General features: G+C 41.7%; 2 protein-coding genes across 3 annotated transcripts in view; one reads left to right on the top strand and one right to left on the bottom strand.

The window, feature by feature from the left end:
* The window catches only part of LOC111965280 (dual specificity protein kinase Ttk-like), an 18,238-nt gene extending 7,947 nt beyond the window's left edge, over positions 1–10,291 (bottom strand). The window contains 8 exon segments of the mRNA XM_070444060.1: positions 6,694–6,837; positions 7,341–7,447; positions 7,982–8,017; positions 8,019–8,055; positions 8,058–8,136; positions 8,138–8,202; positions 9,751–9,843; positions 10,196–10,291. Coding sequence (XP_070300161.1) covers positions 6,694–6,837; positions 7,341–7,447; positions 7,982–8,017; positions 8,019–8,055; positions 8,058–8,136; positions 8,138–8,202; positions 9,751–9,841 — 559 coding nt within the window. The 5' untranslated portion in view covers positions 9,842–9,843; positions 10,196–10,291.
* Positions 10,292–10,730: 439 nt separating this feature from the next.
* Positions 10,731–24,769, top strand: LOC111965279 (receptor-binding cancer antigen expressed on SiSo cells). Of its 2 annotated transcripts, none has more exons than XM_023989360.2 (7): positions 10,731–11,027; positions 14,817–14,911; positions 15,227–15,305; positions 15,542–15,694; positions 16,280–16,387; positions 20,943–21,037; positions 24,557–24,769. In XM_023989360.2, exons 2-7 carry the CDS (start codon positions 14,829–14,831, stop codon positions 24,672–24,674), a joined length of 636 nt encoding a protein of 211 aa, XP_023845128.1. In that variant the 5' UTR covers positions 10,731–11,027; positions 14,817–14,828; the 3' UTR covers positions 24,675–24,769. The 2 variants fall into 2 exon arrangements, with proteins under 2 accessions (XP_023845128.1, XP_070300162.1); XM_070444061.1 differs by lacking the exon at positions 10,731–11,027 and adding an exon at positions 11,202–11,264.
* Positions 24,770–26,236: the final 1,467 nt, after the last annotated feature.

The following is a 26,236-nucleotide window of genomic DNA, read 5'->3' as shown; positions in this document are numbered from 1 at the left end:
CGTTTTTTGTTGTTGCAGGGAAGTAATTCTTTACGTGAAAGTACATTTAGAAAAGGTGAGATTCGTTTTAATCTGATGTACGGTGTAAAAAAAAACTGATTTGGGATTGCTTTTTAGCTTTTGGTTTCCTTGCACGTCTTTTGTGCCCGCACGACCGTAGCTTAACTTGAATAGACCTAACGTTATTAGCTAAGCAATATGCAGATTGGTTAAGATACCTAAAGTTTACGTTAACTTAGCTACACATATCCCAACGAAGGCCTGGTTATTAAATCAGACGGTCCGTTGCTGCTTGTTGATTCACACATCAGAAATATATATTCACCCTATACGTGCTAGATGTCAATATTGTGTGTATAGATAACTAGGCTACAAATCAGTAACGTAGCTTGCTACGCTCAAGACATATTAGCTTTACAATTCAGTCGAAGGATGTTGGAAGGAGAGAGCATACAGCCAAGCAGCCACACCACACACTTCCATGTAAATGTCAGAAGCCTCGAAGCCCCGACATATAAATACAGCACACAGATATCTTAAATGCGAAGGTAAAACACGAGTTCAATTCTGTATCCTGGCGAAGGAAAAATGCGATCTATATATTGTACACAATGATATGACCCATATAATAAGACCACTGAGTTTGCCAAATACAGTACCAGTCAAAAGTTTGAATACCTACTCATTCCAGGGTTTTTCTTTATGTTTTACTATTTCTACATTGTAGAATAATAGTGAAGACAAACTATGAAATCACACATGGAATCATGTAGTAAACCAAAAAAAGAGTTAAACAAATTAAAATGTAAATTTTGAGATTCTTTGAAGTAGCCACTTTTTGCACTTGATGACAGTCTTTATACATTCCTGGCATTATCTCAACAGCTTCTGAGGTAGTCACCTGGGAATTCAATTAACAGGTGTCATTGTTTAGTTATTTGTTGAATTTCTTCCTTAATGCATTTGAGCCAATCAGTTGTGTTGTGACAAGCAATACGGAACACTTCAAGAACTGAAAGTTTCTTCAAGTGTAGTAGCAAAAAAATCAAAGTCTAGGAAACTCTCTCATGAGGACGGCACTACAGGAAAGGAAGACCCCGAGTTACCTTCTGCTGCAGAGGATAAGTTTCATTAGAGTTAACTGCACCTCAGATTGCAGCCAAATAAATACTTTACAGCGTTCAAGTAACAGACACATCTCAACATCAACTGTCAGAGAAACTGCGTAATCAGGCCTTCATGGTCGAATTGCTGCACGAAACCAACTACTAAAGTGACACCGAATAAGAAGAAGAGACTTGCTAGGGCCAAGAAATCACGAGCACTGACATTAGACGGCTGGAAATCTGTCCTTTGGTCTGATGAGTCCAAATTTTAGATTTTTGGTTCCCAACCTGCTGTGTTTTTGTGAGACAGAGTAAGGTGAATGAGTATCTCTGCATGTGTGGGAACCACACATGAATTGCGTGAATTAATGGAGGAGGTGGTTGTGGTGTGCTTTGCTGATGACACTGATTTATTTAGAATAACAGCAATGGGCTACCACTAGCATTGCTGCAGCGATATGCAATCCCATCTGGTTTGCTCTTAGTGGGACTATCATTTGTTTTTCAACAGGACAATGACCCAACACACCTACAGGGCTGTGGTAAGGGCTATTTGACCAAGAAGGAGAGTGATGGAGTGCTGCATCAGATGACCTTGGCCTCCACAATCACCCGACCTCAACCCAATTCAATGGTTTGGGATGAGTTGGATGCGCAGAGTGAAGGAAAAGCAGCCAACAAGTGCTCAGCATATGTGGGAACTCCTTCAAGACTGTTAGAAAATCATTACTCATGAAGCTGGTTGAGAGAATGCCGAGATGTGGCAAAGCTGTCATCAAGCAAAGGGTGGCTACTTTGAAGAATATTAAGTATTTTGATTGCTCAACACTTTTGGTTACTACATGATTCCATATGTGTTTTTTCATAGTTTGCATGTCCTCACTATTATTCTACAATATAGTAAAAATAAGGAGAACCCAGTGAATGACTAGGTGTGTCAACTTTTGATTGGTACTGTAAATGGTCACCCACTGTCTTTTTTTCTCGCATTTTCATGCAGATGACACTGATAATATCAACCAGGCCATTGGCCTCAAATTCCCTGAAACGTGTCTCGCATATCTGATGTACTTGGAGAAGAAAGGAGACCCTCACTTGGATCCTAGTCATCTCACAAAGCTTACAGACTTCTATACCCGTGTATTCTCAACTATGCCACTGGGAAAACACTGCAAAATGAGAAGCTATGCCAGAATGCTGGTCAGATTTGCAAGAGCTGTAATGTGTGAGTGAACCGTGATCATACTTTTCCATGAGAGGGTTGAGCCTTGTTTTGGCAACATGTTCCTCTGTGATTGTACTTTAGCTACATCAAGTTAAAAATACAATGTGTGGTGTGTATTAATAATATTTAAAGTGGGCAATCTGGGATTCGGGAAAACAACAAAGTGTGCACCCTGCACTTTTTGATTAGCAGCTGAGGGATAAGGTTAGAGAAATTTAGCCCACTCAAATTCATGGATGCAAGGACTATCCATTAGTTCAAAATGATAGTTTTATCCATGTTTGAAGCTATTCAGTCTTTGTTTACAGTTACATGGTTTACAAATAAGTTTAGATGTTGGGTTCTGATGAATTACGACAGTTGAACTAAGCTCATGAGAAATGTATACTAGTAAATGTATTTTCTTCAAATCAATGGCTAATTTCCTAGTTTAAATCAAAAATGGATGTACCAATCCCAGATTGCCCTTTTTTTGAAAAGAGATCTTTTTAGTATTTTGTTAGGTCTGTCAAATGAGTCCTTTAATATCTTTCAGAACCCAAGACACCAATGGGGCAGAGGGAAACTTCAATGTTGCGACTACACACTGCCAGGATTTTGCTTTTGTCCACATATTGCATACGCTCAGTTTGAACTGTCTCAAGGTAGAGAATGCACAACAATCTTAGGCTTGACTGTCGTAGATGATTTATACACACAGATGACACAATTTGGGTTATTTACTAAACTTTACCTCCATGGATTTACGCAACTTTCTCATATTGATAAATACGCAGACACCCATAGCACTATTGTATCTCTAACATCTATTTATTTACTGACGATGCATGCATCAGTCCAATCTGTGAAGCCCACATTCAGAATCTCCATACTGCTGCAGAAAGTACTATTGGTAGGAAGCCTAGTGGTTAGAGCATTGGCCTAGTAACCGAAAGGTTGCTAGATCGAATTGCCCGAGTGACAAGGTAAAAAATCTGTCGTTCTGCCCCTGAACAAGGCAGTTAACCCACTGTTTCCTGGTAGGGTCTGTCATTGTAAATAAGAATTTTTTCATAATTGACTTGCCTAGTTAAATAAAAATAAAATCTAGTCAGTAAGTTTTATTTTTATTATATATATTTTTTTACTCCCCATCTCAAAAAGGCAACACAAAGAAAAGTACTTGGATACTTCAGAGGGCCATTGAACTGAATGCCAAACCCAACGACCTGCTGGAGGCAGCTATGCAGAACTTGACATTGTGCAAAGCAGAACTTCTTTCCCTGTGAGGATAAGGAAATGTACCAGGTTTGTTTTATGTCCAATGTCCAATTTCCAATCCGATTTGGGATTCCGTATTAACCTGAATCCATCGGGGCGGCAGGTAGCCTAGTGGTTAGAGTATTGGCCTAGTAACCAGTAACCAAAGGTTGCCAGATTCGAATCCCTGAGCTGACAAGGTAAAAATCTTCGTTCTGCCCCTGAACGGCAGTTAACCCACTGTTTCCGGTTAGGCTGTCATTGTAATAAGAATTTGTTCTTAATTGACTTGCCTAGTTAAATAAAAAAAAAAATCTAGTCAGTAAGTTTTTTTTTTTATTATATTCACTGCTCAAAAAAATAAAGGGAACACTTAAACAAACACAATGTAACTCCAAGTCAATCACACTTCTGTGAAATCAAACTGTCCACTTAGGAAGCAACACTGATTGACAATAAATTTCACATGCTGTTGTGCAAATGGAATAGACAACAGGTGGAAATTATAGGCAATTAGCAAGACACCCCCATAAAGGAGTGGTTCTGCAGGTGGTGGACCACAGACCACTTCTCAGTTCCTATGCTCCTGGCTGATGTTTTGGTCACTTTTGAATGCTGGGGTGCTTTCACTCTAGTGGTAGCATGAGACGGAGTCTACAACCCACACAAGTGCTCAGGTAGTGCAGCTCATCCAGGATGGCACATCAAGAGAGCTGTGGCAAGAAGGTTTGCTGTGTCTGTCAGCGTAGTGTCCAGAGCATGGAGAACGCTACCAGGAGACAGGCCAGTACATCAGGAGACGTGGAGGAGGCCGTAGGAGGGCAACAACCCAGCAGCAGGACCGCTACCTCCGCCTTTGTCAAGGAGGAGCACTGCCAGAGCCCTGCAAAATGACCTCCAGCAGGCCACAAATGTGCATGTGTCTGCTCAAACGGTCAGAAACAGACTCCATGAGGGTGGTATGAGGCCCAACGTCCACAGGTGGGGGTTGTGCTTACAGCCCAACACCGTGCAGGACGTTTGGCATTTGCCAGAGAACACCGAGATTGGCAAATTCGCCACTGGCGCCCTGTGCTCTTCACAGATGAAAGCAGGTTCACACTGAGCACATGTGACAGACGTGACAGAGTCTGGAGACGCCGTGGAAAACGTTCTGCTGCCTGCAACATCCTCCAGCATGACCGTTTGGCGGTGGGTCAGTCATGGTGTGGGGTGGCATTTCTTTGGGGGCCGCACAGCCCTCCATGTGCTCGCCAGAGGTAGCCTGACTGCCATTAGGTACCGAGATGAGATCCTCAGACCCCTTGTGAGACCATATGCTGTGCGGTTGGCCCTGGGTTCCTCCTAATGCAAGACAATGCTAGACCTCATGTGGCTGAGTGTGTCAGCAGTTCCTGCAAGAGGAAGGCATTGATGCTATGGACTGGCCGCCGCGTTCCCCAGACCTGAATCCAATTGAGCACATCTGGGACATCATGTCTCGCTCCATCCACAACGCCACGTTGCCACCATAGACTGTCCAGGAGTTTGGCGGATGCTTTAGTCCAGGTCTGGGAGGAGATCCTCAGGAGACCATCCGCCACCTCATCAGGAGCATGCCCAGGGTTGTAGGGAGGTCATACAGGCACGTGGAGGCCACACACACTACTGAGCCTCATTTTGACTTGTTTTAAGGACATTAAAACAAAAGTTGGATCAGCCTGTAGTGTGGTTTTCCACTTTAATTTTGAGTGTGACTCCAAATCCAGACCTCCATGGGTTGATAAATTTGATTTCCATTGATAATTTTTGTGTGATTTTGTTGTCAGCACATTCAACTATGTAAAGAAAAAAGTATTTATAAGAATATTTCATTCATTCAGATCTAGGATGTGTTATTTTAGTGTTCCCTTTATTGGATATTATTTAAAACCAGAGAAGTGATGGAAAAACGACTTTAAAACTAGGGATGGGAATTGCCAGGAACCTCACGATATGATATTCTCACGATACTTAGGTACCGATACGGTATGTATTGCGATTCTCACGATTYTATATGTATTGTGATTCGATACTGTGATTTAATTGCGATTTGATGTTCCAAACATAACGCTCACTATATGTCTGCTGCAGAGACAAGAGAGAGCCATAATAAAAAAACAAGTTTTGATCAGTCATGAAAAAAATGTCTGACAAGATGAGACAAGATGTTGGCTCACTATTTAAAAATAATATGGAGAACAAGCTATAGGGATGAAAAGTATCAGAGTTTTGCCGCAGGTACAGCCAACTATCACTAGCTAACGCTACCTAACAAAAAACAATCGATACTTGTCAAAGTATCGATACAATATTGTCCCAAAAAATATTGCGATATGTAACTATCAATTACCACCATCCCCCCACCCCAACACTACTACTAATAAAAACTAACCATGCCAACGGCTCTCTTTCGTTGAGACCCAGACCTCCAAGCTGGAACCTTGTCCACTTGGGGTCCATTCCGTGGTTCCATTGTTCTAAGAGAATGAGAAGACCAGTGTCAATTGTTTTTCACGAGACAGAATAGAAGAATGTAAAGCAAAACAAAGAGAGAAGCTTGGTTTGAGAACTTGGCACTGAAAAAAAAAAAAAAAACGTATTTTACCCTGAAGAAAAAATACTGGAAAGCTGCAAGTCGCCTGTACCGTCGGAGTTTCCAGAGACTTTGCGAAATCCTGTTTCATTTTTCGCAGAACCATGTGTATTATAAGTTGAGACTGAAAGAAAAATAATTTTGACAAAACATTAAGAGAATTAATATACAGTCCTAGTACACTAAAGTAGCATAAAAGCTGTGATTGCATAAAAAAAAAAACATCTAGGCTGAAGAAACATGGTCATGTATTTATTTATTAACTTAATTTAACTAGGCAAAGCAGTTGAGAACATATTCTTATTTTCAATGATAGCCTAGGAACTGTGGGTTAACTGCCTTGTTCAGGGGCAGAAGGACAGATTTTTACCTTGTCAGCTCAGGGATTCGATCTGGCAACCTTTTGGTTACTAGGCCAATGCTCTAACCACTAGGCTACCTGCCGCCCCGATGGGATTCAGGTTAATACRRATCCCAAATGRGATTGGAAATTGGACATAAAAACAAACCTGGTACATTTTCCTTATCCTCAGAGGAAAGAAGTTCTGCTTTGCACAATGTCAAGTTCTGCATAGCTGCCTCCAGCAGGTCGTTGGGTTTGGCATTCAGTTCAATGGCCCTCTGAAGTATCCAAGTACTTTTCTTTGTGTTGCCTTTTGAGATGGGGSAGTRAAAAAATATATATAATAAAAARTAAAAACTTACTGACTAGATTTTTWTWTTTATTTAACTAGGCAAGTCAATTAWGAAMAAATTCTTATTTACAATGACAGCCTACCAGGAAACAGTGGGTTAACTGCCTTGTTCAGGGGCAGAACGACAGATTTTTACCTTGTCAGCTCRGGCATTCGATCTAGCAACCTTTCGGTTAYTAGGCCAATGCTCTAACCACTAGGCTWCCTACCAATAGTACTTTCCTGCAGCAGTATGGAGATTCTGAATGTGGGCTTCACAGATTGGACTGATGCATGCATCGTCAGTAAATAAATAAGATGTTAGAGATACAATAGTTGCTATGGGTGTCTGCGTATTTATCAATATGAGAAAGTTGGTAAATCCATGGAGGTAAAGTTTAGTAAATAACCCAAATTGTGTCATCTTGTGTGTATAAATCATCTACGACAGTCAAGCCTAAGATTGTTGTGCATCTCTCTACCTTGAGACAGTTCAAACTGAGCGTRTGCAATGTGSACAAAAGCAAAATCCTGGCAGTGTGTAGTCGCAACATTGAAGWTKCCCTCTGCCCCATTGGTGTCTTGGATTCTGAAAGATATTAAAGGACTCATTTGACAGACCTAMACTAAATACTAAAAAGATCTCTTTTCAAAAAGGGKCAATCTGGGATTGGTACATCCATTTTTTGATTTAAACTAGGAAATTAGCCATTGATTTTTGGAAGAAAATACATTTACTAGTATACATTTCTCATGAGCTTAGTTCAACTGTCGTAATTCATCAGAACCCAACATCTAAACTTATTTGTAAACCATGTAACTGTAAACAAAGACTGAATAGCTTCAAAACATGGATAAAACTATCATTTTGAACTAATGGATAGTCCTTGCATCCATGAATTTGAGTGGTAAAATTTCTCTAACCTTATCCCTCAGCTGCTAATCAAAAAGTGTCAGGGTGCACACTTTGTTGTTTTCCCGAATCCCAGATTGCCACTTTAAATATTATTAATACACACCACACATTGTATTTTTTACTGATGTAGCTAAATACAATCACAGAGGAACATGTTGCAAAACAAGGCTCAACCCTCTCATGGAAAAGATGTCACGGTTCACTCACACATTCAGCTCTGCAAATCTGACCAGCATTCTGGATAGCTCTCATTTGGCAGTGTTTTCCCAGTGGCATAGTTGAAATACACGGGTATAGAAGTCTGTAAGCTTTGTGAGATGACTAGGATCCAAGTGAGGGTCTCCTTTCTTCTCCAAGTACATTCAGATATGCGAGACACGTTTCAGGGGAATTTGAGCCAATGGCCTGGTTGATATTATCAGTGTCATCTGCATGAAAATGGAGGAAAAAAGACAGTGGGTGACCACTTACAGTACCAATCAAAAGTTGACACACCTAGTCATCACTGGGTTCTCTTTATTTTTACTATATTGTAGAATAATAGTGGAGGACATCAAAACTATGAAATAAACCAATATGGAATCATGTAGTAACCAAAAGTGTTGAGCAATCAAAATACTTAATATCTTTCAAAGTAGCCACCCTTTGCCTTGATGACAGCTTTGCACACTCTGGCATTCTCTCAACCAGCTTCATGAGTATATGTTTCTAACGTCTTGAAGGAGTTCCCACATATGCTGAGCACTTGTTGCTGCTTTTCCTTCACTCTGCGATCCAACTCATCCCAAACCATTGAATGGGTTGAGGCGGGTGATTGTGGAGGCCAGGTCATCTGATGCAGCACTCCATCACTCTCCTTCTTGGTCAAATAGCCCTTACACAGCCTGTAGGGTGTGTTGGTCATTGTCTGTTGAGAAAAAACAATGATAGTCCCACTAAGAGCAAACCAGATGGGATTGCATATCGCTGGCAGAATGCTGTGGTAGCCATGCTGGTATTCTAAATAAATCAGTGTCATCAGCAAAGCACACCCACACCACCTTCTCCAAATTCACGCAATTCATGTGTGGTTCCCACACATGCAGAATACCTCATTCACCTACTCTGTCTCACAAAAACACAGCAGTTGGAACCAAAAATCTAAAATTTGGACTCATCAGACCAAAGGACAGATTTCCAGAGCGCTCTAAGCCTCTGTCGTGCTCGCCTGTGTTTCTTGGCCCTAGCATACGTCTTCTTCATTCTTAGTTTCGTTTCCTTTATTCAGTTTCTTTAGTGAAGGCACTATTCGACACTGAAGTGCCCCTGATCACTCACAGTTGATTTGCTTGGATTGTGTCTGTTACTTGAACGCTGTTAAAGTATTTTTTTGGGCTGCAATCTGAGTGCAGTTAACTCTAATGAACTTATCCTCTGCAGCAAGTGAGACTCGGGTCTTCCTTTCCTGTGTGTCTCCTCGAGGCGCCAGGTTCATCATAGAGCTTGATGTTTTTTGCTACTACACTGAAGAAATTTCAGTTCTTGAAGTGTCCGTATTGACTTGTCACAACACAACTGATTGGCTCAAATGCATTAAGGAATGAAATTCAACAAATTAACTTAAACAGAACACCTGTTAATTGAATTCCAGGTGACTACCTCATGAAGCTGGTTGAGATAATGCCAAGAATGTATAAAGCTGTCTCAAGGCAAAAGTGGCTACTTCAAAGAATCTCAAAATATTACATTTTAATTTGTTAACTCTTTTTTTTGGTTACTACATGATTCCATGTGTGATTTCATAGTTTGTCTTCACTATTATTCTACAATGTAGAAAATAGTAAAACATAAAGAAAAACCCTGGAATGAGTAGGTATTCAAACTTTTGACTGGTACTGTATTTGCAAACTCAGTGGTCTTATATATGGGCATATCATTGTGTACAATATATGACGCATTTTGTCYTCGCCATGGAACGAATGAAATCGTGTTATTACCTTCGATTAGATATCTTGTTTTAATTCGGTCGAGCTTCTGACATAACATGGCAAGTTGGTGCTGTCTGTCTGTATGCTCCTCCTCCAACATCTCTGCAGAATGTAGCTAATATGTTGAGGCAGCTAACGTTACTGATTGTAAGCCTAGTTATCTATACACACAMATATGACATCTACGCTATAGGGTGATATATACTTCTGATGTGTGAATCAACAAGCAGAAAACGGACCCTGATGTAAATAACCAGCTCGTTGGGATATGTGTAGCTAAGTTAACGTCCTTAGGTATCTAACCATCTGCATATTGCTTAGCTAATAACGTTAGTTCTATCAAGTTAGCTACGGGTCGTGGCGGAGCACAAAGACGTGCAAGGAAACAAARCTAAAAAGCAATCCAAATCAGTTTTTTTTTTTACACCGTACATCAGATTAAAACGAATCTCACCTTTTCTAAAATGTACTTTCACGTGAAAGAATTATACTTCCCTGCAACAAAAAAAACGTCTGTCTGTTTATAACACACTTAGTTTAAAAATCACCACTTCCAATTACTTCGTCAGCTCATTGGTCAGTTTGTATGGTTGACTACGCCCCCAAATATTCGAAATACTCCTCCCACTTCGATGAATATGATTTGTAATTATGCTCCGGGCCTCCGGCCATCTGACCATCCGTTCCAAGGGTTCAATTAGAAATCKTGCGGACCTGAAWATAGTTTATGATCCCTGCTATATTGCAATGTGTTAGTGGGCTACGGGGTGCCCTAGTTTTTTGGCCATAATAAATCCATAGTTTGCCTGGATGACATTTATGCTTTAATTAACCAATTACTGTTTTGTTTAGCTTATTACATTTCACATAACAGCTCGTTCAGGGAAGACAAATAAAGCCAAAGTCCTATAATGTGTTCTACCATTGGGGGGCAGAAGACAAATGCATACCAAAGCACAGCGATGCTGAGGGTGCCTCTTGCCACGGCTTTAGTTCCACATCATCTCCTCTGTTTCAAGATGGCAGCCATGAGGCTATGAAGAAGCGATAAATGTTTCTGGAATAAATTATGAAAACAGATACTAGGTAGCAGCTGTTAGACACATACGCCTGTGATATGACTGGTATCATTATTGCAAGTGTGKTGTTTCTAGAGTGAGAGTTACAAGGAAAAATACGTTGCATACCGGTATGCTCATTTGCTAAGCTAGCCAAATAAATGAATTCTGGGGACGGCCACATCTGATTCGCCAGCTGTCAGCTAAGCAAGCATATTGATCTGTGCGGTGAGTGTGTATTTTAGCTATGAAGACTGAACTGTGGCTACCTTTCTATATCYGTTTCAGACAAAAATCTAACTACCTGGACTTGATAAGAATGCCCCGTTCAAGACAACTTGGAACTCAGGGGGAAAAAACGATATACGATAGAAAAAAATAGATCCGAACGGTCATCTAACTCTGGAACTCGGACCTCTTTCCAGAGCACCGATCAGAAGATCACTGACCTAGTGATTTCACCTAGTATGTTTTTGAGTTCTCAGTTGTTTTGAATGGTGCATAAGACGATGCAGCAATAGAGTCCCACAGTGGTGGTGTCACAATACCCACAAAACCTAGAGGTCAAACAGGGAAATGGTTCCAATCGTTTTTCAAACATACATTTTTCCCATATGGGATTTTAGAAACACAAAATAAGGGCTGTGTTTTGTGTATGCTTAACCTGGTGTGATGTTTTGATAACCATGGATATCTCTGACAATGTGACTTACCAATACATTAAACAATTCTCTCAGATTCGAATGCTAAGTAGCATCAAAGTAGACATGCAAAACTACAAATCAAATCAAACTTTATTTGCCACATGCGCCAAAGACAACGTGTAGACTTTACTGTAAAATGCTTACTTACAAGCTCTAAACCAACAGTGCAGTTAGAGAAGAACAAAATATTTACCAAGTAGGCTAAAATAAAAAGTAACACAATAAGAATAACAATAACAAGGCTAAATACAGGGGGCACAGGTACCGAGTTAGTGTGCAGGGGTACAGGCTAGTTGAGGTATTCTGTACATGTAGGTGGGGGCGAAGTGACTATGCATAGGTAACAAACAAACAGTGAGTAGCAGTAGTGTACAAGAGGGGGGTGGAGGCTGAATTGTTAAGCAGTCTAATGGCTTGCGGGTAGAAGCTGTTGAGGAGCCTTTTGGTCCTAGACTTGGCGCTCCGGTACCGCTTGCCATGCGGTAGCAGAGAAAACAGTCTATAACTTGGGTGACTGGAGTCTCTGACAAATTTCTGGGCTTTCCTCTGACACCGCCTATTATATAGGTCCTGGATGGCAGGAAGCTTGGCCCCTGTGATTTTACTGAGCCATTCGCACTACCCTCTGTATGCCTTCGGTCAGAGCCAGCAGTTGCCATACCAGGTGGTGATGGAACCGATCAGGATGCTCTCGGTGTGCAGCTGTAGAACCTTTTTAGGATCTGGGGGGGACACCATGCCCAAATCGTTTCAGTCTCCTGAGGGGAGAAGGTTTTGTCGTGCCCGTTCTCACGACTGTCTTGGTAGTTTGGACCCATGATAGTTGTTGTGATTGACACCAGACTGAAACTCTTACCCGTCCCACTTCAAGACCCTACATTGTTGAGGCCGTCGGACCCGACCGTTTTTACCTGTAGTCCACGATAGCTCCTTGTCATTCTCACAATTGAGGAGGAGGTTTGTCCTGGCAACACTGCCGATGTTTTCTGCCGGTCCCCTATAGCCGTCCCATTGTCGGTGATTACCACCACGTCCTCGCAAAAACTTAATTTATTGTGAGTCGAGGCCATGACAGTCGTCAGTGAACAGGCGAATACAAGGGGACTTACAGTACCATCGCCCACGAAGGGCCCTGTTAAGATTCAGAGCAGAGGGCCCTACTTCAGGGGTCGCCGTCAGGTAAGTCCAGGACCATTGCTAAGCGTATTAGCGTCCACAGGTACCTTAGCTTTCATATCGACTGTGCCCTATGGTGATGTGGACACCAGGCTGAGCTTGCCGATCATGAACCATCTCATTGAGCCTGTTCCTTGATACCTAGTCGAGACAGGCACCATGTGAGTGCGATGAGTTGTCGTCATCTGGACATCTGTTGTGGCAGATGCGAATTGTTTCCAGGATGCTGTTGATGTGAGCCATGACCAGCCTTTCAAAGCACTCATGGCTACCGACGTGATGCCACGGGGTGGTAATCATTTAGGCAGGTACTTTCGTTTCCTTGGGCACAGGGACTATGGTGGTCTGCTTGAAACATGTAGGTATTACAATCGGTCAGGGAGAGGTTAATTGAATGTCAGTGAAGACACTTGATAGTTGGTCCGCGCATGCTTTGAGTACACGTCCTGGTAATCCGTCTGGCCCAGCGGCTTTGTGAATGTTGACCTGTTTAAAGTTTTGTTCACATCGGCTACCGAGAGCGTTATCACACAGTCATCCAAAACAGCTGGTGCTCTCGTGCATTCTTCAGTGTTGCTGTCTCGAAGCGAGCATAAAAGGCATTTCGCGCGTCTGGTAGGCTTCGTCACTGGGCAGCTCCGTCTGGGTTTCCCTTTGTAGTCCGTAATGTTTTTAAGCCCTGCCACATCTGACGAGCGTCAGAGCCGGTGTAGTAGGATTCAATCTTAATCCTGTATTGACGTTTGTTTGTCTGAGGGCATAGCGGGATTTCTTATAAGCATCCAGATTAGTTACCCACTCCTTGAAAGTGGCAGCTCTAGCCTTTAGCTCGATGAGGATGTTGCATGTAATCCATGGTTCTGGTTGGGATATGTACGTACAGTCACTGTGGGGACGATCCTCGATACACTTATTTGATGAACCGATGACTGAGGTGGTGTATTCCTCAATGTCATTGGCATGAATCCGGATCGTATTCAGTCTGTGCTAGCAAAACAGTCTTGTAGTGTAGCATCTGCGTCATCTGACCACTTCCGTATTGAGCGAGACACTGGTACTTCCTGCTTTAGTTTTTGCTTGTTAGCAGGAATCAGGAGGATAGAATTATGGTCAGATTTGCCAAATGGAGGGCGGGGGAGAGCTTTGTATGCATCTCTGTGTGTGGAGTAAAGGTGGTCTTGGATTCCCCCCCCCCTGGTTGAACATGTGACATGCTGGTAATACTGATTTAAGTTTGCCTGCATTAAAGTTCCCGGTCACTAGGAACGCTCCTTCTGGGTGAGAATTTTCTTGTTTGCTTATAGCCTTATAGAGTTGGTTGAGAGCGGTCTTAGTGCCAGCTTTGATTTGTGGTTGGTAAATAGACGGCTATGAATAATACAGATAGTGCGGTCGACAGCTTATCATAAGGTACTCTTCCTCAGGAGAGCAATACCTCGAGACTTCTTTAATCCCTGCAAGCTCCTGCATGTCATCTCCAGCTGAAACCTTTGCTGACAGGCATTGTCCATTTTTTTTAAACTTGCACAAGACCGTTCACAGAATTTCTCATTTAAAGAAATGTAGCCAATTTGTTCATTGCTACATTTAGCTAACATTAGATAGTTCATCCAGAGATTGCTTACCTTTGCCCCGGTTTTAACAGTCATCCAGATCATCATGACATTTGTAGTTCTTTATGATAGCTACATTAGCAGCTATTTAGCGTTTMATTTTTGGTGGGTAAATACAGGCGGATATATTGATGAAAGTCACCTTGTCCTAGAGAGATTTACACGGTTATCAAAACATCACGCCAGGGTAAGCCTACACGAAATACAGTCCTTATTTAAAGTGTTTCTAAAATCCTCTATGGGAAAAATGTATTAATGGTGGAAAAACAATTGGAACCACTTCCTGTTGGACCACTAGGTTTTATGGGTATTATGACACATACGTGTGTATTCTTTAACTTGCCAGGAGGAAGAAGTAACCTGGAAGAAAATATCTAGCTAACTTTCTAGCTATGCTAATGACAAAAGCTATAACAGCTAGCAAGCTTACTCATTATTAGATCGATGTTGATGACAGTCTTGCTGGAAAATTCTGATTTGTAAATGCAATGGTTTTGCTAACAATGGTATGTCCTCCTTTTTAGCTCAACTTCACCATGGCCATCTCTCAGTTTCGCCTTTTCAAGATTTGCACATGGCTCGCGACCTTCCTTTCATTCTTCAGAAGGTTGATATGCAGGTAAGGAACAACCATTATGTTGAATTGAAAGAGGCAAAACCGATCTAGARCCCTTTGCCGTGTCAGACTATGTCTGCATAGATTTAGTCAAATCTGAAAGCCACAGTGTGTAAGATTTCCAGTCAAATTTCCAGATTTCCAGTCATGTTAATCTCCTGGAACGTTATTCCTTGAGGACAACCAAATGCATTAGCATAGAAGTCAAATCCTATTTGCATGTGAAAATTGCATCCCATGGRATACCTTTGCTCTAAAATGTATGTTTTTGTGGTGGCCCACAGTTTGATGGTAAGCACATTGTGTTTTTTGRCATAGATCTGGGAGGTTGCGTAAGCTGAGCGGTGATCAGATATCTCTTCCAACGACGGTTGATTTTTCATCGGTGCCCAAACAGGTCAGTGATATACACGTTTATAAGCTACAGCCCATTCTTGCTAACATGAGGCAAGTGCTTAGTCGATTCCCTTTACATCCCTAACAAACCTGTTGTCMTTAATTACATCATCAAGCATTTATTGTGCAACCAACAGTCAGTGTTTACATTGTGGCACACTTAAATGCTTTCTCTTTATTTTTGTCATATTATTTTTACAATAAACTTAATTACACCTTTGACCAAACCATGTGCAGCCAGAGATTGAAGAATGGAGCTCGTGGGATGAAGAAGGTCCCACAAGTATCAAGATCGAGGGCGGTAACGGCAACGTGCCACCTCAGCCTGGCGAGGAAGAGGAACCAGACTACTTCAAAGACATGGCTCCCACCATCAGGAAAACACAGAAAGTAGGCTGGGTCTTCATTTAAAGCTGAAGTGTAAAGTGCCACTGTTCGCCCCAGCATCTTTTGTTGTTGTGTTGTTTTGTTTAGTTGAAACTCAGGAGAGGAGTGTCCAGAAGCGTGGTGTGATGTTCATGCAATGATGTCTAGGGGAAAAACGTGTTTTGTGTTTGAAGTAACTTTTTTGTTGTTGAAATATCCCAAATGGAAGAGGCATTTTCACTAAGTACAGATTCCAGCTTTAAGTGCATTTCTCAACACTAATTGAAGGTAGACTTAGCAATATACATTTACCAAAAGGGAGGAGCAGGGTAATTCCCAACACAAAAAAAATAGTCTAATGGGCGAAGCTGCACGTTCAACATTTGTTTATCACCCAGCTATCACATGGCATGAGAGAGTGAAGAAAACTCCCGTGCACATGTGCTTGATGCTTAACAGTATCTGTATTGGTGATGATGAGTGCGGCCTCTTGCCTCACACTCTGTCGACAATATCGCTGGCCACGCTGCTGCTTGTAGTCATGCCGTATCATATTGTTGCGTCTTWGTAATTTTAGCTTGTCTCCTTCTCTCTCTGTCCCCACCCCAGATTGTGCTGAAGAAGAGGGAGCCACTCAACTACTTGGTACCCGACGGCAGTGCGGGCTTCTCCAGCAGACTGGCAGCCACTCAGGACACCTCCTTCATCCAGCCATCTGTGAGTTAGTGTCGCGCTGTCCAATGTACAGTGTCTATAGACAGTTTACAACCCCTTGAACTTTTTTCCACATTTTCCTCCCATAAAATTAAATCTAAAAAGAGATTTAGATTTTGTTCTTCCTACAGAGCTACACAACCTACTCCTCATTTTCAAAGTTATAGAAAATGTTCTAAATTAAGAAAAAACTACTGAAATATCATAATTGGATAAGTCTCCACTCCCCTGTGTTAATACTTGGTGGAAGCACCTTTGGCAGCCATTGCAGCTGTTAATAATTTGGAATAAGATTATACCAACTTTGCATAACTMTTAGGGCAAGATATCCATTGTTTTTGTCAAAATTGCTCAAACTCATAACATTTGGCTGTGGATCATTGAGAGACAGCAATATTTAAACTTTGTCTTAGATTTTTTGTAGCAGATTAAAGTCAGGACTGAGACTAGACCACACTGGAACACTCAACACCTCTTGGAAAGAGATTCTGGTGTGTCTTTGGCATTAAAATGTGTGTAATTGTCTCCCTGAAAAAGGTTAAGTATATCTCAGGTTTAGGGTATATATATATATATTTTTTTTTTWAWWWTWWTAWMAMAWAWAAWAAAAACTTTATTTAACCAGTTAGGCTAGTTGAGAACAAGTTCTCATTTACAACTGCGACCTGGCCAAGATAAAGCAAAGCAGTGTGACACAGACAACAACACAGAGTTACACATGGAATAAACAATAAACAAGCCAAAAATACAATAAACAAGTCAATGACACAGTAGGGGACAAAATAAAGTTTATATACAGTGTGTGCAAAAGGCATGAGGAGGTAGGCAATAAATAGGCCATAGTAGCGAAGAATTACAATTTAGCAGATTAACACTGGAGTGATAAATGAGCAGATGATGATGTGCAAGTGGAGATACTGGTGTGCAAAAGAGCAGAAAAGTAAATAAAAACAGTGTGGGGATGAGGTAGGTAGATTGRGTGGGCTATTTACAGATGGACTATGTACAGCTGCAGCGATCGGTTAGCTGCTCAGATAGTTGATGTTTAAAGTTGGTGAGGGAAATATAAGTCTACTGCTTCAGCGATTTTTGCAATTTGTTCCAGTCACTGGCAGCAGAGAACTGGAAGGAAAGGTGGCCAAATGRGGTGTTGGTTCTGGGGATGATCAGTGAGATATACCTGCTGGAACGTGTGCTACGGGTGGGTGTTGTTATCGTGACCAATTAACTGAGATAAGGCGGAGCTTTACCTAGCATAGATTTATAGATGACCTGAAGCCAGTGGGTCTGGCGACGAATATGTAGTGAGGGCCAGCCGACTAGAGCATACAGGTCGCAGTGGTGGGTGGCATAAGGTGATTTGGTAACAAAACGGATGGCACTGTGATAGTCTGCGTCCAGTTTGCTGAGTAGAGTGTTGGAGGCTATTTTATAGATGACATCGCCGAAGTCGAGGATCGGCAGGATATTCAGTTTTACTAGGGTAAGTTTGGCGGCGTGAGTGAAGGAGGCTTTGTTGCGAAATAGAAAGCCGATTCTAGATTTGATTTTGGATTGGAGATGTTTAATATGAGTCTGGAAGGAGAGTTTACAGTCTAGCCAGATACCTAGGTATTTGTAGTTGTCCACATATTCTAGGTCAGAACCGTCCAGGGTGGTGATGCTAGTCGGGCGGGCGGGTGCAGGCAGCGAACGGTTGAAAAGCATGCATTTGGTTTTACTAGCGTTTAAGAGCAGTTGGAGGCCACGGAAGGAGTGTTGTATGGCATTGAAGCTCATTTGGAGGTTAGTTAGCACAGTGTCCAAGGAAGGGCCAGAAGTATACAGAATGGTGTCGTCTGCATAGAGGTGGATCAGGGAATCGCCCGCAGCAAGAGCGACATCATTGATATATACAGAGAAAAGAGTCGGCCCGAGAATTGAACCCTGTGGTACCCCCACAGAAACTGCCAGAGGTCCGGACAACATGCCCTCCGATTTGACACACTGAACTCTGTCTGCAAAGTAGTTGATGAACCAGGCGAGGCAGTCATTAGAGAAACCAAGGCTATTGAGTCTGCCGATAAGAATACGGTGATTGACAGAGTCGAAAGCCTTGGCCAGGTCGATGAAGACGGCTGCACAGTACTATCTTTTATCGATGGCGGTTATGATATCGTTTAGTACCTTGAGCGTGGCTGAGGTACACCCGTGACCAGCTCGGAAACCGGATTGCACAACGGAGAAGGTACGGTGGGATTCGAAATGGTCAGTGATCTGTTTATTAACTTGGCTTTCGAAGACTTTAGAGAGGCAGGGCAGGATAGATATAGGTCTATAGCAGTTTGAGTCTAGAGTGTCACCCCCTTTGAAGAGGGGGATGACCGCGGCAGCTTTCCAATCTTTAGGGATCTCGGACGATACGAAAGAGAGGTTGAACAGGCTGGTAATAGCGGTTGCAACAATGGCGGCGGATAGTTTTAGAAAGAGCTGATTTGTACGGGTCCAGGTTTTGCATCTGCTATCTGGATTTGGGTGAAGGAGAAGCTGGGGAGGCTCGGGCGAGTAGCTGCGGGGGGGGGCTGTTGGCCGGGGTTGGAGTAGCCAGGAGGAAGGCATGGCCAGGAGGAAGGCATGGCCAGCCGTAGAGAAATGCTGATTGAAATCATGGATTTATCGGTGGTGACCGTGTTACCTAGCCTCAGTGCAGTGGGCAGCTGGGAGGATGTGCTCTTGTTCTCCATGGACTTTACAGTGTCCCAAAACTTTTTGGAGTTAGAGCTACAGGATGCAAATTTATGCTTGAAAAAGCTAGCCTTTGCTTTCCTGACTGACTGCGTGTATTGGTTCCTGACTTCCCTGAACAGTTGCATATCGTCGGGCCTATTCGACGCTATTGCAGTCCGCCACAGGATGTTTTTGTGCTGGTCAAGGGCAGTCAGGTCTGGAGTGAACCAAGGGATATATCTGTTCTTAGTTCTGCATTTTTTGGAAGGGGCATGCTTATCTAAGATGGTGAGCAAATTACCTCTAAAGAACGACCTGGCATCCTCGACTGACGGGATGAGGTCAATATCTTTCCAGGATACCCGGGCCAGGTCGATTAGAAAGGACTGCTCGCAGAAGTGTTTTAGGGTACAGAAGACTGAGTCGGGTTTTCCTCTAACTTTTTGATCCTGACAAAATTCGCAGTCCCTGCCGATGACAAGCATACCCATAACATTATGCTGCCACCACAATACTTGGAAATAGAGAGGGTTTCACTTTGTGTTGTATTGGATTTGAACCAACCCTGTCATTTTTAATATTACTTAACAGCCTTGTTGCAAACAGAGTGGATCATTTGCAGGGGATTTTTTAAATTTATTTTCACTTTGTTATACAGGCCAGTAATTTGGAGTGAATGCAATGTTGTTGCGTTCAGTTTCTGAAAACCTAGCCCTGGGATAGACACACTAGAAAGGCTTTCCAAGAGGTGTTGAGTGTTACTGAGTGGTCTAGTCTTAGTCCTGACTTAAATCTGCTTWAAAAAATCAGAGACAAGGTTTGAATATTGCTGTCCATCAAATATTTCCAACCAAATTTGAAGAGCTTGAGAAATTTTAACAAAAACAATGGATATATGTTGCCCTAAGAGTTGTGCAAAGTTGGAAGAATCTTTTTCCAAGTTATTCACAGCTGTAATGGCTGCCGAAGGTGCTTCCACCAAGTATTGACTCAGGGGGGGTGGAGACTTATCCAATTATGATACTTCAGTTTTGCAATTTTTTCTTAATTTGGAAAATGTTCTATAACTTTCATTTCAAAACTGTGGAGTAGGTTGTGTCTAATTTAAGCCCTTCTTACATTTTAAGGCAGCAAAATGTGRAAAAARAGTTCAAGGGGGTGTTGACTTTCTATAGGCACTGTACCACTCGTCTCTTGTGACAGACTGTTAACATTTATATTATCATCTGTTGGTCTCTGCTGATTCTAAGATGGGGTTGAGGTGATCTCCTTGTACGGTGGATTAGCGTCACTAATTATTTTGATGAATACCGATTTTTGCAGAGGTGGTATTTGAAGTTAGGGTGTTTTTTTTTTTACTTGAATGGTCACTGATAACATCCTAAAATTGTTGTACAGCCTGGTCTTCTAAACATAGGGGGGGCTTTTGAAAGGGGACGTGCTGGGGAGGGGCTTTGAGAGGGGTTGCACTGCTCCATCTGTTTCCAAATTTCGAAACCTCAGCCGCCAAAAGCTGAGAAGCTAGCCAGCACCTGTCCAATATCTTGTTTCAAGGATTACAGACCAGCTCACCACTGCACTATGATGAAGTCTGGGTTTCTTTTCAGTTCACAAATCTCAAAAGTAGTCTGTTTTAGTTGGACCAGTGCTGTGACATTTGTTCATTCCCAGGAGTGCACATTTCCAGGAGTGCACAAGTCCTCCAGGGCCACAGTTCTCTGTATTCAGGTTGAATTAAGGTTTATAGCGGTGTGAAGAATAGTTGCTAATGGAGGTTAGGTCCCACTGCCATCCTATACTGTGTCAGTGGCTGTGTCCTGACTGTATTCCTGTCCTCCTCTCTGTCCCACAGTCTGAGCTTGGAGACATGGATACCTGGCACGAGGATACCAACGCCTGGGAGGATGAGTCGTCAGATGCTGCCTGGGAGGCCGATTTAGTGCTCAGGTGATAGCACTTTCTATTATTATTCTTATTATATTGTCTAAAGCAGGGGTATTCAAATCTTACCCTACAAGGTCTGGAGCCTGCTGGTTTTCTGTTTTACCTGATAATGAATTGCACCTACCTGGTGTCCCAGGTCTAAATAAGTCCCTGATTGGAGGGGAACAATGTGGGGGGGGAAAGCAGTGGAACTGGTTTAATGTAGTCTGCGCGGGACTGATTGCTTCATCCTGCTCCCACCCACTACCTCATAACTGGTTCTGAACCCAACTGCAGACCTGCAATGTTATTTTAGGCATATGTGATGCAGCTCACTTGCCAGCCATGGTCCCAGCAATTTTGCACCATTAGGCAATATCAAAATGAGCAAAAATAACCCAAGAAATAGCCTAGGTTAAATTACCTGAGATTCTCACGTGTCCCATTATATTAAGCTATCGGTATTACTGGGCTGTATCAGCCAATATGGTAGTAGTTTGAAGAGAGCAGAGTTGGAGAGACTTGCACTTTCTCTTGAGCTATTTTCATAGCCTACCTTTTTTATGAGTGGGAARATTTTCAGACTAAGACAAATATGGGTTATAAATATTTATTTCTAGGCAATGTAGTAAACTATAGCCTAATCATATTCAGGTATTACATTTCCTTGTATAGATAACTGCCAGTGATTCTCCACCCATGCATTGGCAGCCTACTCTATTTCAATGAGACCAAACATATACACTACATGACCAAAAGTATGTGGACACCTGCTCATCGAACATYTCATTCCAAACTCATGGGCATTCATATGGAGCTGCTATAACAGCCTCCACTCTTCTTGGGAGGCTTTCCACTAGATGTTGGAACATTGCTGAGGGGATTTTCTTCCATTCAGCCACAAGCATTAGTGTGGTTGGGCACCAATGTTGGGCGATTAGGCCTGGCTCACAGTCGGCGTTCCAATTCATCCCAAAGGTGTTCAATGGGGTTGAGGTCAGGGTTCTGTGCAGCCCAGTCAAGTTATTCCACACCGATCTCGACAAACCATTTCTGTATGGACCTCGCTTTGTGCACGGGGACATTGWCATGCTGAAACAGGAAAGGGCCTTCCCCAAACTGTTGCCACAAAGTTGGCACCACAAAATCATCTAGAATGGAAATGTATATGGTTATATTACATAAGAACAATGGTGCAACATTAATAAATATKATATTATTTTATAACAAATGCGCTTCCTCCCGTGTTGGATAGCAGTCACTCTCTGCGGTTTTGGAACACATCAGTGCACTGTTGAATTGGCGCCTTTTCCTAGACCATGTTGCTATGTGAGTAATATCAAAGTTAACCAGCATATTGGTGTTGAGAACCAATGGTGAAAAAAGTAACCAATTGTAAAAGATACCTTAATGGCACCGTTTTCATTGTACTTGTTTTATAATWWWAAAAAAWTTWAAAGTAGGATAGCCAGGGCACACTCCAACACTCAGACATAATTTACAAACATAGCATGTGTTTAGTGAGCCCGACAGATCAGAGGCAGTGGGATGACCAGGGATGTTCTCTTAATAAGTGCGTGAATTGGTCTATTTCCTGTCCTGCTAAGCATTYAAAACGTAGCAAGTACTTTTGGGTGTCAGGGAAATTGTATGGAGTAAAAARTACATTATTTTCTTTACGAAGGTGGTGAATTAAAAGTTGTCAAAAATATAAATAGTAAAGTACAGATACCCCCCAAAAACAACTTAAGTTGTACTTTAAAGTATTTTTACTTAAGTACTTTACACCACTGTTGCGAACAATGGGCGGAGGCAGCAACGGAGTTAGGTGATGAGAAAACAACCCWTGTCTTAATTTTCTAAGACATCTGAGGAGAGAGGAAACCCCAACTTAATTTGGTCTATAATCAATAGCCTAACTGTTAAATGCACCAAGCCTCACGCAACCAAAACATGTCGGATAAACAATTTCACATTTGTCTGTTTTTATTCTTTGCTATGCTGTAATAAAAGCTTTACACTTTACACAGCGCCTCTGGTATAACGTATTATTTATTTAGTGTTGTTTACACTGTTCCAAATTGTCAGGAAAAATAATATTTATAATAATGACCCTACTTTTTCTTGATCTCCTTCTTATTGTTATTATGATCATCATYATAATAATAAGTAATGTCATTGTCATTAGTAAGCTTACATAACCTCCTTGTAATAACCACCATCGAGCTGTAGGCCTAAAAGCTCATCCTGTTTAGTCTTTATACCGTAACTTACTTAGGCCTGTATTTCAATACTTATATAGGCTACTGTATCGATCAATCATCCATTTGGTCATGTCATCACACAGCTGACGACTCATTCGAGATTTGAAATGCAATCAAGCATTTTTCGTTTTAAAATAAAATAACTGCTGTAAACAATAAATAAACCGTTCCATTTTTGGAAGTTGCAATCACAAATGAATGTGACTGTTTTTAGTCTTTGCTGTAATAAAGGCTTTACAAAAAAAACKTATTTTTGTTGATCTCCAATATTTTCCACAAAAAGTCACATTTATTCCACACATCTGACTTCCCCTTTACCTCCTGAGCAACCATTAAAACATTCCCCCCATTTCGAGTTTATTTGTCCCGTCCTCCGCATCCATTTTGCTGTCACATGTGTTCRGAGTTTGTTATAACCAATTTATTGATGTGATTATGATATGCTATAGGTCAGGCCCTATTGGTCACGTGCATGCGATGCATACATTTGTCACTTAACTAGAGCAAGGGTTGAGGGAATAGGGAATGTTTTTCCTAAACAAGTTAGGGATGTCAGTAACATAACTTTTCAGTCAAAAATGGCTGTAATTATGTTGCAGCTTCAGCAACATGGACAGCGCGATAAACACTGTTGCTGTTCTGTGGTGTTCACTGCAGCAGGGAGGAGAGGGAGACAATGGTTGCAAGTCACACAGTCACTCTCTGTCATTTTTTTTTTTTTACCAGCGCAGCACGTCTGAGCCCGGCCCGACACAATCAAATGCGGTCGTACTCCCTCTAGTCATTTGTGTCTTTTAATTATTTCATCAAATGGCGCACTTAACGCATCAGATAAGCTCAGTGCGTATAGTTGATTTGATTAAAACACATAGGATGTGTCATTTTATGGAAGAATCCACGTTTAGAAATTTTGACTAGACGACTCAAGGTCGACCAATATTTGTTTTAGTTGGGGACAGCCCTTGTTCAATGTGAAACTCCTGTCATGTTCAGTGTCATATTGCTGTCATATAGTTGAGATCTACAAGTTTAGTTGTTATCCAGCAGGTGGCAGTATATTAAGAATGTTCAACACAGCTTCAACATGAGAGAACGGCATTATTTGCACAAAGAAAATTCTGGCTTCAGGGAAACTTGTCTGGCAGTATCTTTTTATTAGTTTTTTTTCTTCTCTCTACCTCTGTGAACCATCCCCTTTGCTCTCTCAAAAAGCTTAGTAATGAGCTTTGTTGCMATCCTTTTAAACTCATACCTTTTGTGTCGTTTCCCTGTCTTCCAGACAACAGAAGATGGCCGAGAGAGAAAAGCGTTCCATGGAACAGCAGAGGAAGAAGATGGAGAAGGAGGTTCAGAGGATGATGAAGAAGGACCAGAAGATTGCTGTCAAGCTCTCGTAACATTTTTTTTTGTTGTTGAGCACTCATCCCTTGAGCCGGAGGGCAAAAAAAGAAACACTGAGACAAACGTCATCAYGCCATCCTCTAGTCATCTCCACACGAAGATCATCTCTACTCCACACAGCTGTCATTTAAAAAAAAATCTCTGTCCACCAGCCATCATTCGAGGCACGGCTTGGCCAGTGTGATGTTTGTTCAGTGACTGTTGCATTCAGCTATCGGAAGGCACATCATTCCTGGGATGTGTTCATTAGGGCACGCAACGGAAAACGGAAATGAGCATTTCTTATCTGACAAGTCCAGGAAGTCACTCCCTGTATCAGTCCATTTTCTTCTGTTTTGCGCTGAATGAACACTACCCTGATTTAATTGCAGTTCGTGCGACCATACTTTATTGAATCTGAAGGGTTCAGTAAATACTCTGTGCAATGCTCTTTGGTATTGCCCTATGTCAGAGACTTGGTATCAAATGTCACTCTGGCCAAGTATGACTCTGGGTTCAGTAGATAGTTTTGAGTTGTCCATTTGTATTTCCCAGGAATATGTGTAAATATACTGGTACCTATAGTACAAGTGGACTCTCAAACGAGACTTATTTCTCTGACATTGTCTTATTTATAACATGAAGGACAAAGGTGTGTAAGTCTCACTGGATATCAGTTACATACATCCCTTTGTTGGCTTGGTTATTGTGCTTTTTAATTACGTTTCTCGTCATCATTGTTCGAAAAACATTCTCTCATTGACGTTGCTTGATATTCCTGATGTACTTTTACTGTACAGCCTTCAATATACTGGAATTGCACATTTGAACTGAAGGCTTAAAAAGAAGAGTTTCAAACTGAGGGTGTGGACACTGTCAACGGGATTTGGGAATTTAATTGAGCCTTACTCCAGAGTTAGCTGTGGATTCCTATGGTAATCCTGTGGTTACTGATCTGCCAGGCTCAACATCTTTGACATCTTGAATAGTCAAAACATTTTCCTGCTTGTTCTTATCCCTGCTTTTTAATACACCAAAATAGAAGCGGCAACTCTTTAACGACTTTTGTCTTTGTTATTATGTTGAATGTGTTTTTTTGTTTGTTTTTATTTTACACGTTCAATGTAGCATAACGCATACAAACTCTGTCTCTGTGTTATCTGAGAAAGCTTGGTTATCAGACATGGCCAACTCACATCCTTGATCGGTGATCATAGCAAATAAAAAAAAATGCAAAGCTCTGTGCTCCCCTCCTCTGTAATTTGTGGATGGTTAATAACAGAATCGGTCAATAGATTTCATAAGTTAAAGCCTTTTTGCATTGCCTGGACCAAATAACCTGTTACGTATCAATATGATKTTGGTATGGTCAATCGATGTCGAATCAAGTGGCGCTTTTTGTGATGGAAGTGTGTGTTGAGTGCCCAGCAACCGGTGTATGAGACTGGAATGTCAAGCAGAAGGGTCTAGTTGCCATGGAAACATATATGCAGAGATGGAGCTGTAGAACTGACATAAGGCATTTGCAATTAAACAGACCTGTTGGATTAGAATAACAATTGATAGTCCCTTTTCTACA

Source organism: Salvelinus sp. IW2-2015, linkage group LG6.1, assembly GCF_002910315.2.
Source record: "Salvelinus sp. IW2-2015 linkage group LG6.1, ASM291031v2, whole genome shotgun sequence".
Classification (NCBI taxonomy): Eukaryota; Metazoa; Chordata; class Actinopteri; order Salmoniformes; family Salmonidae; genus Salvelinus; species Salvelinus sp. IW2-2015.
This window is presented reverse-complemented; position numbering and strand designations above follow the sequence as displayed.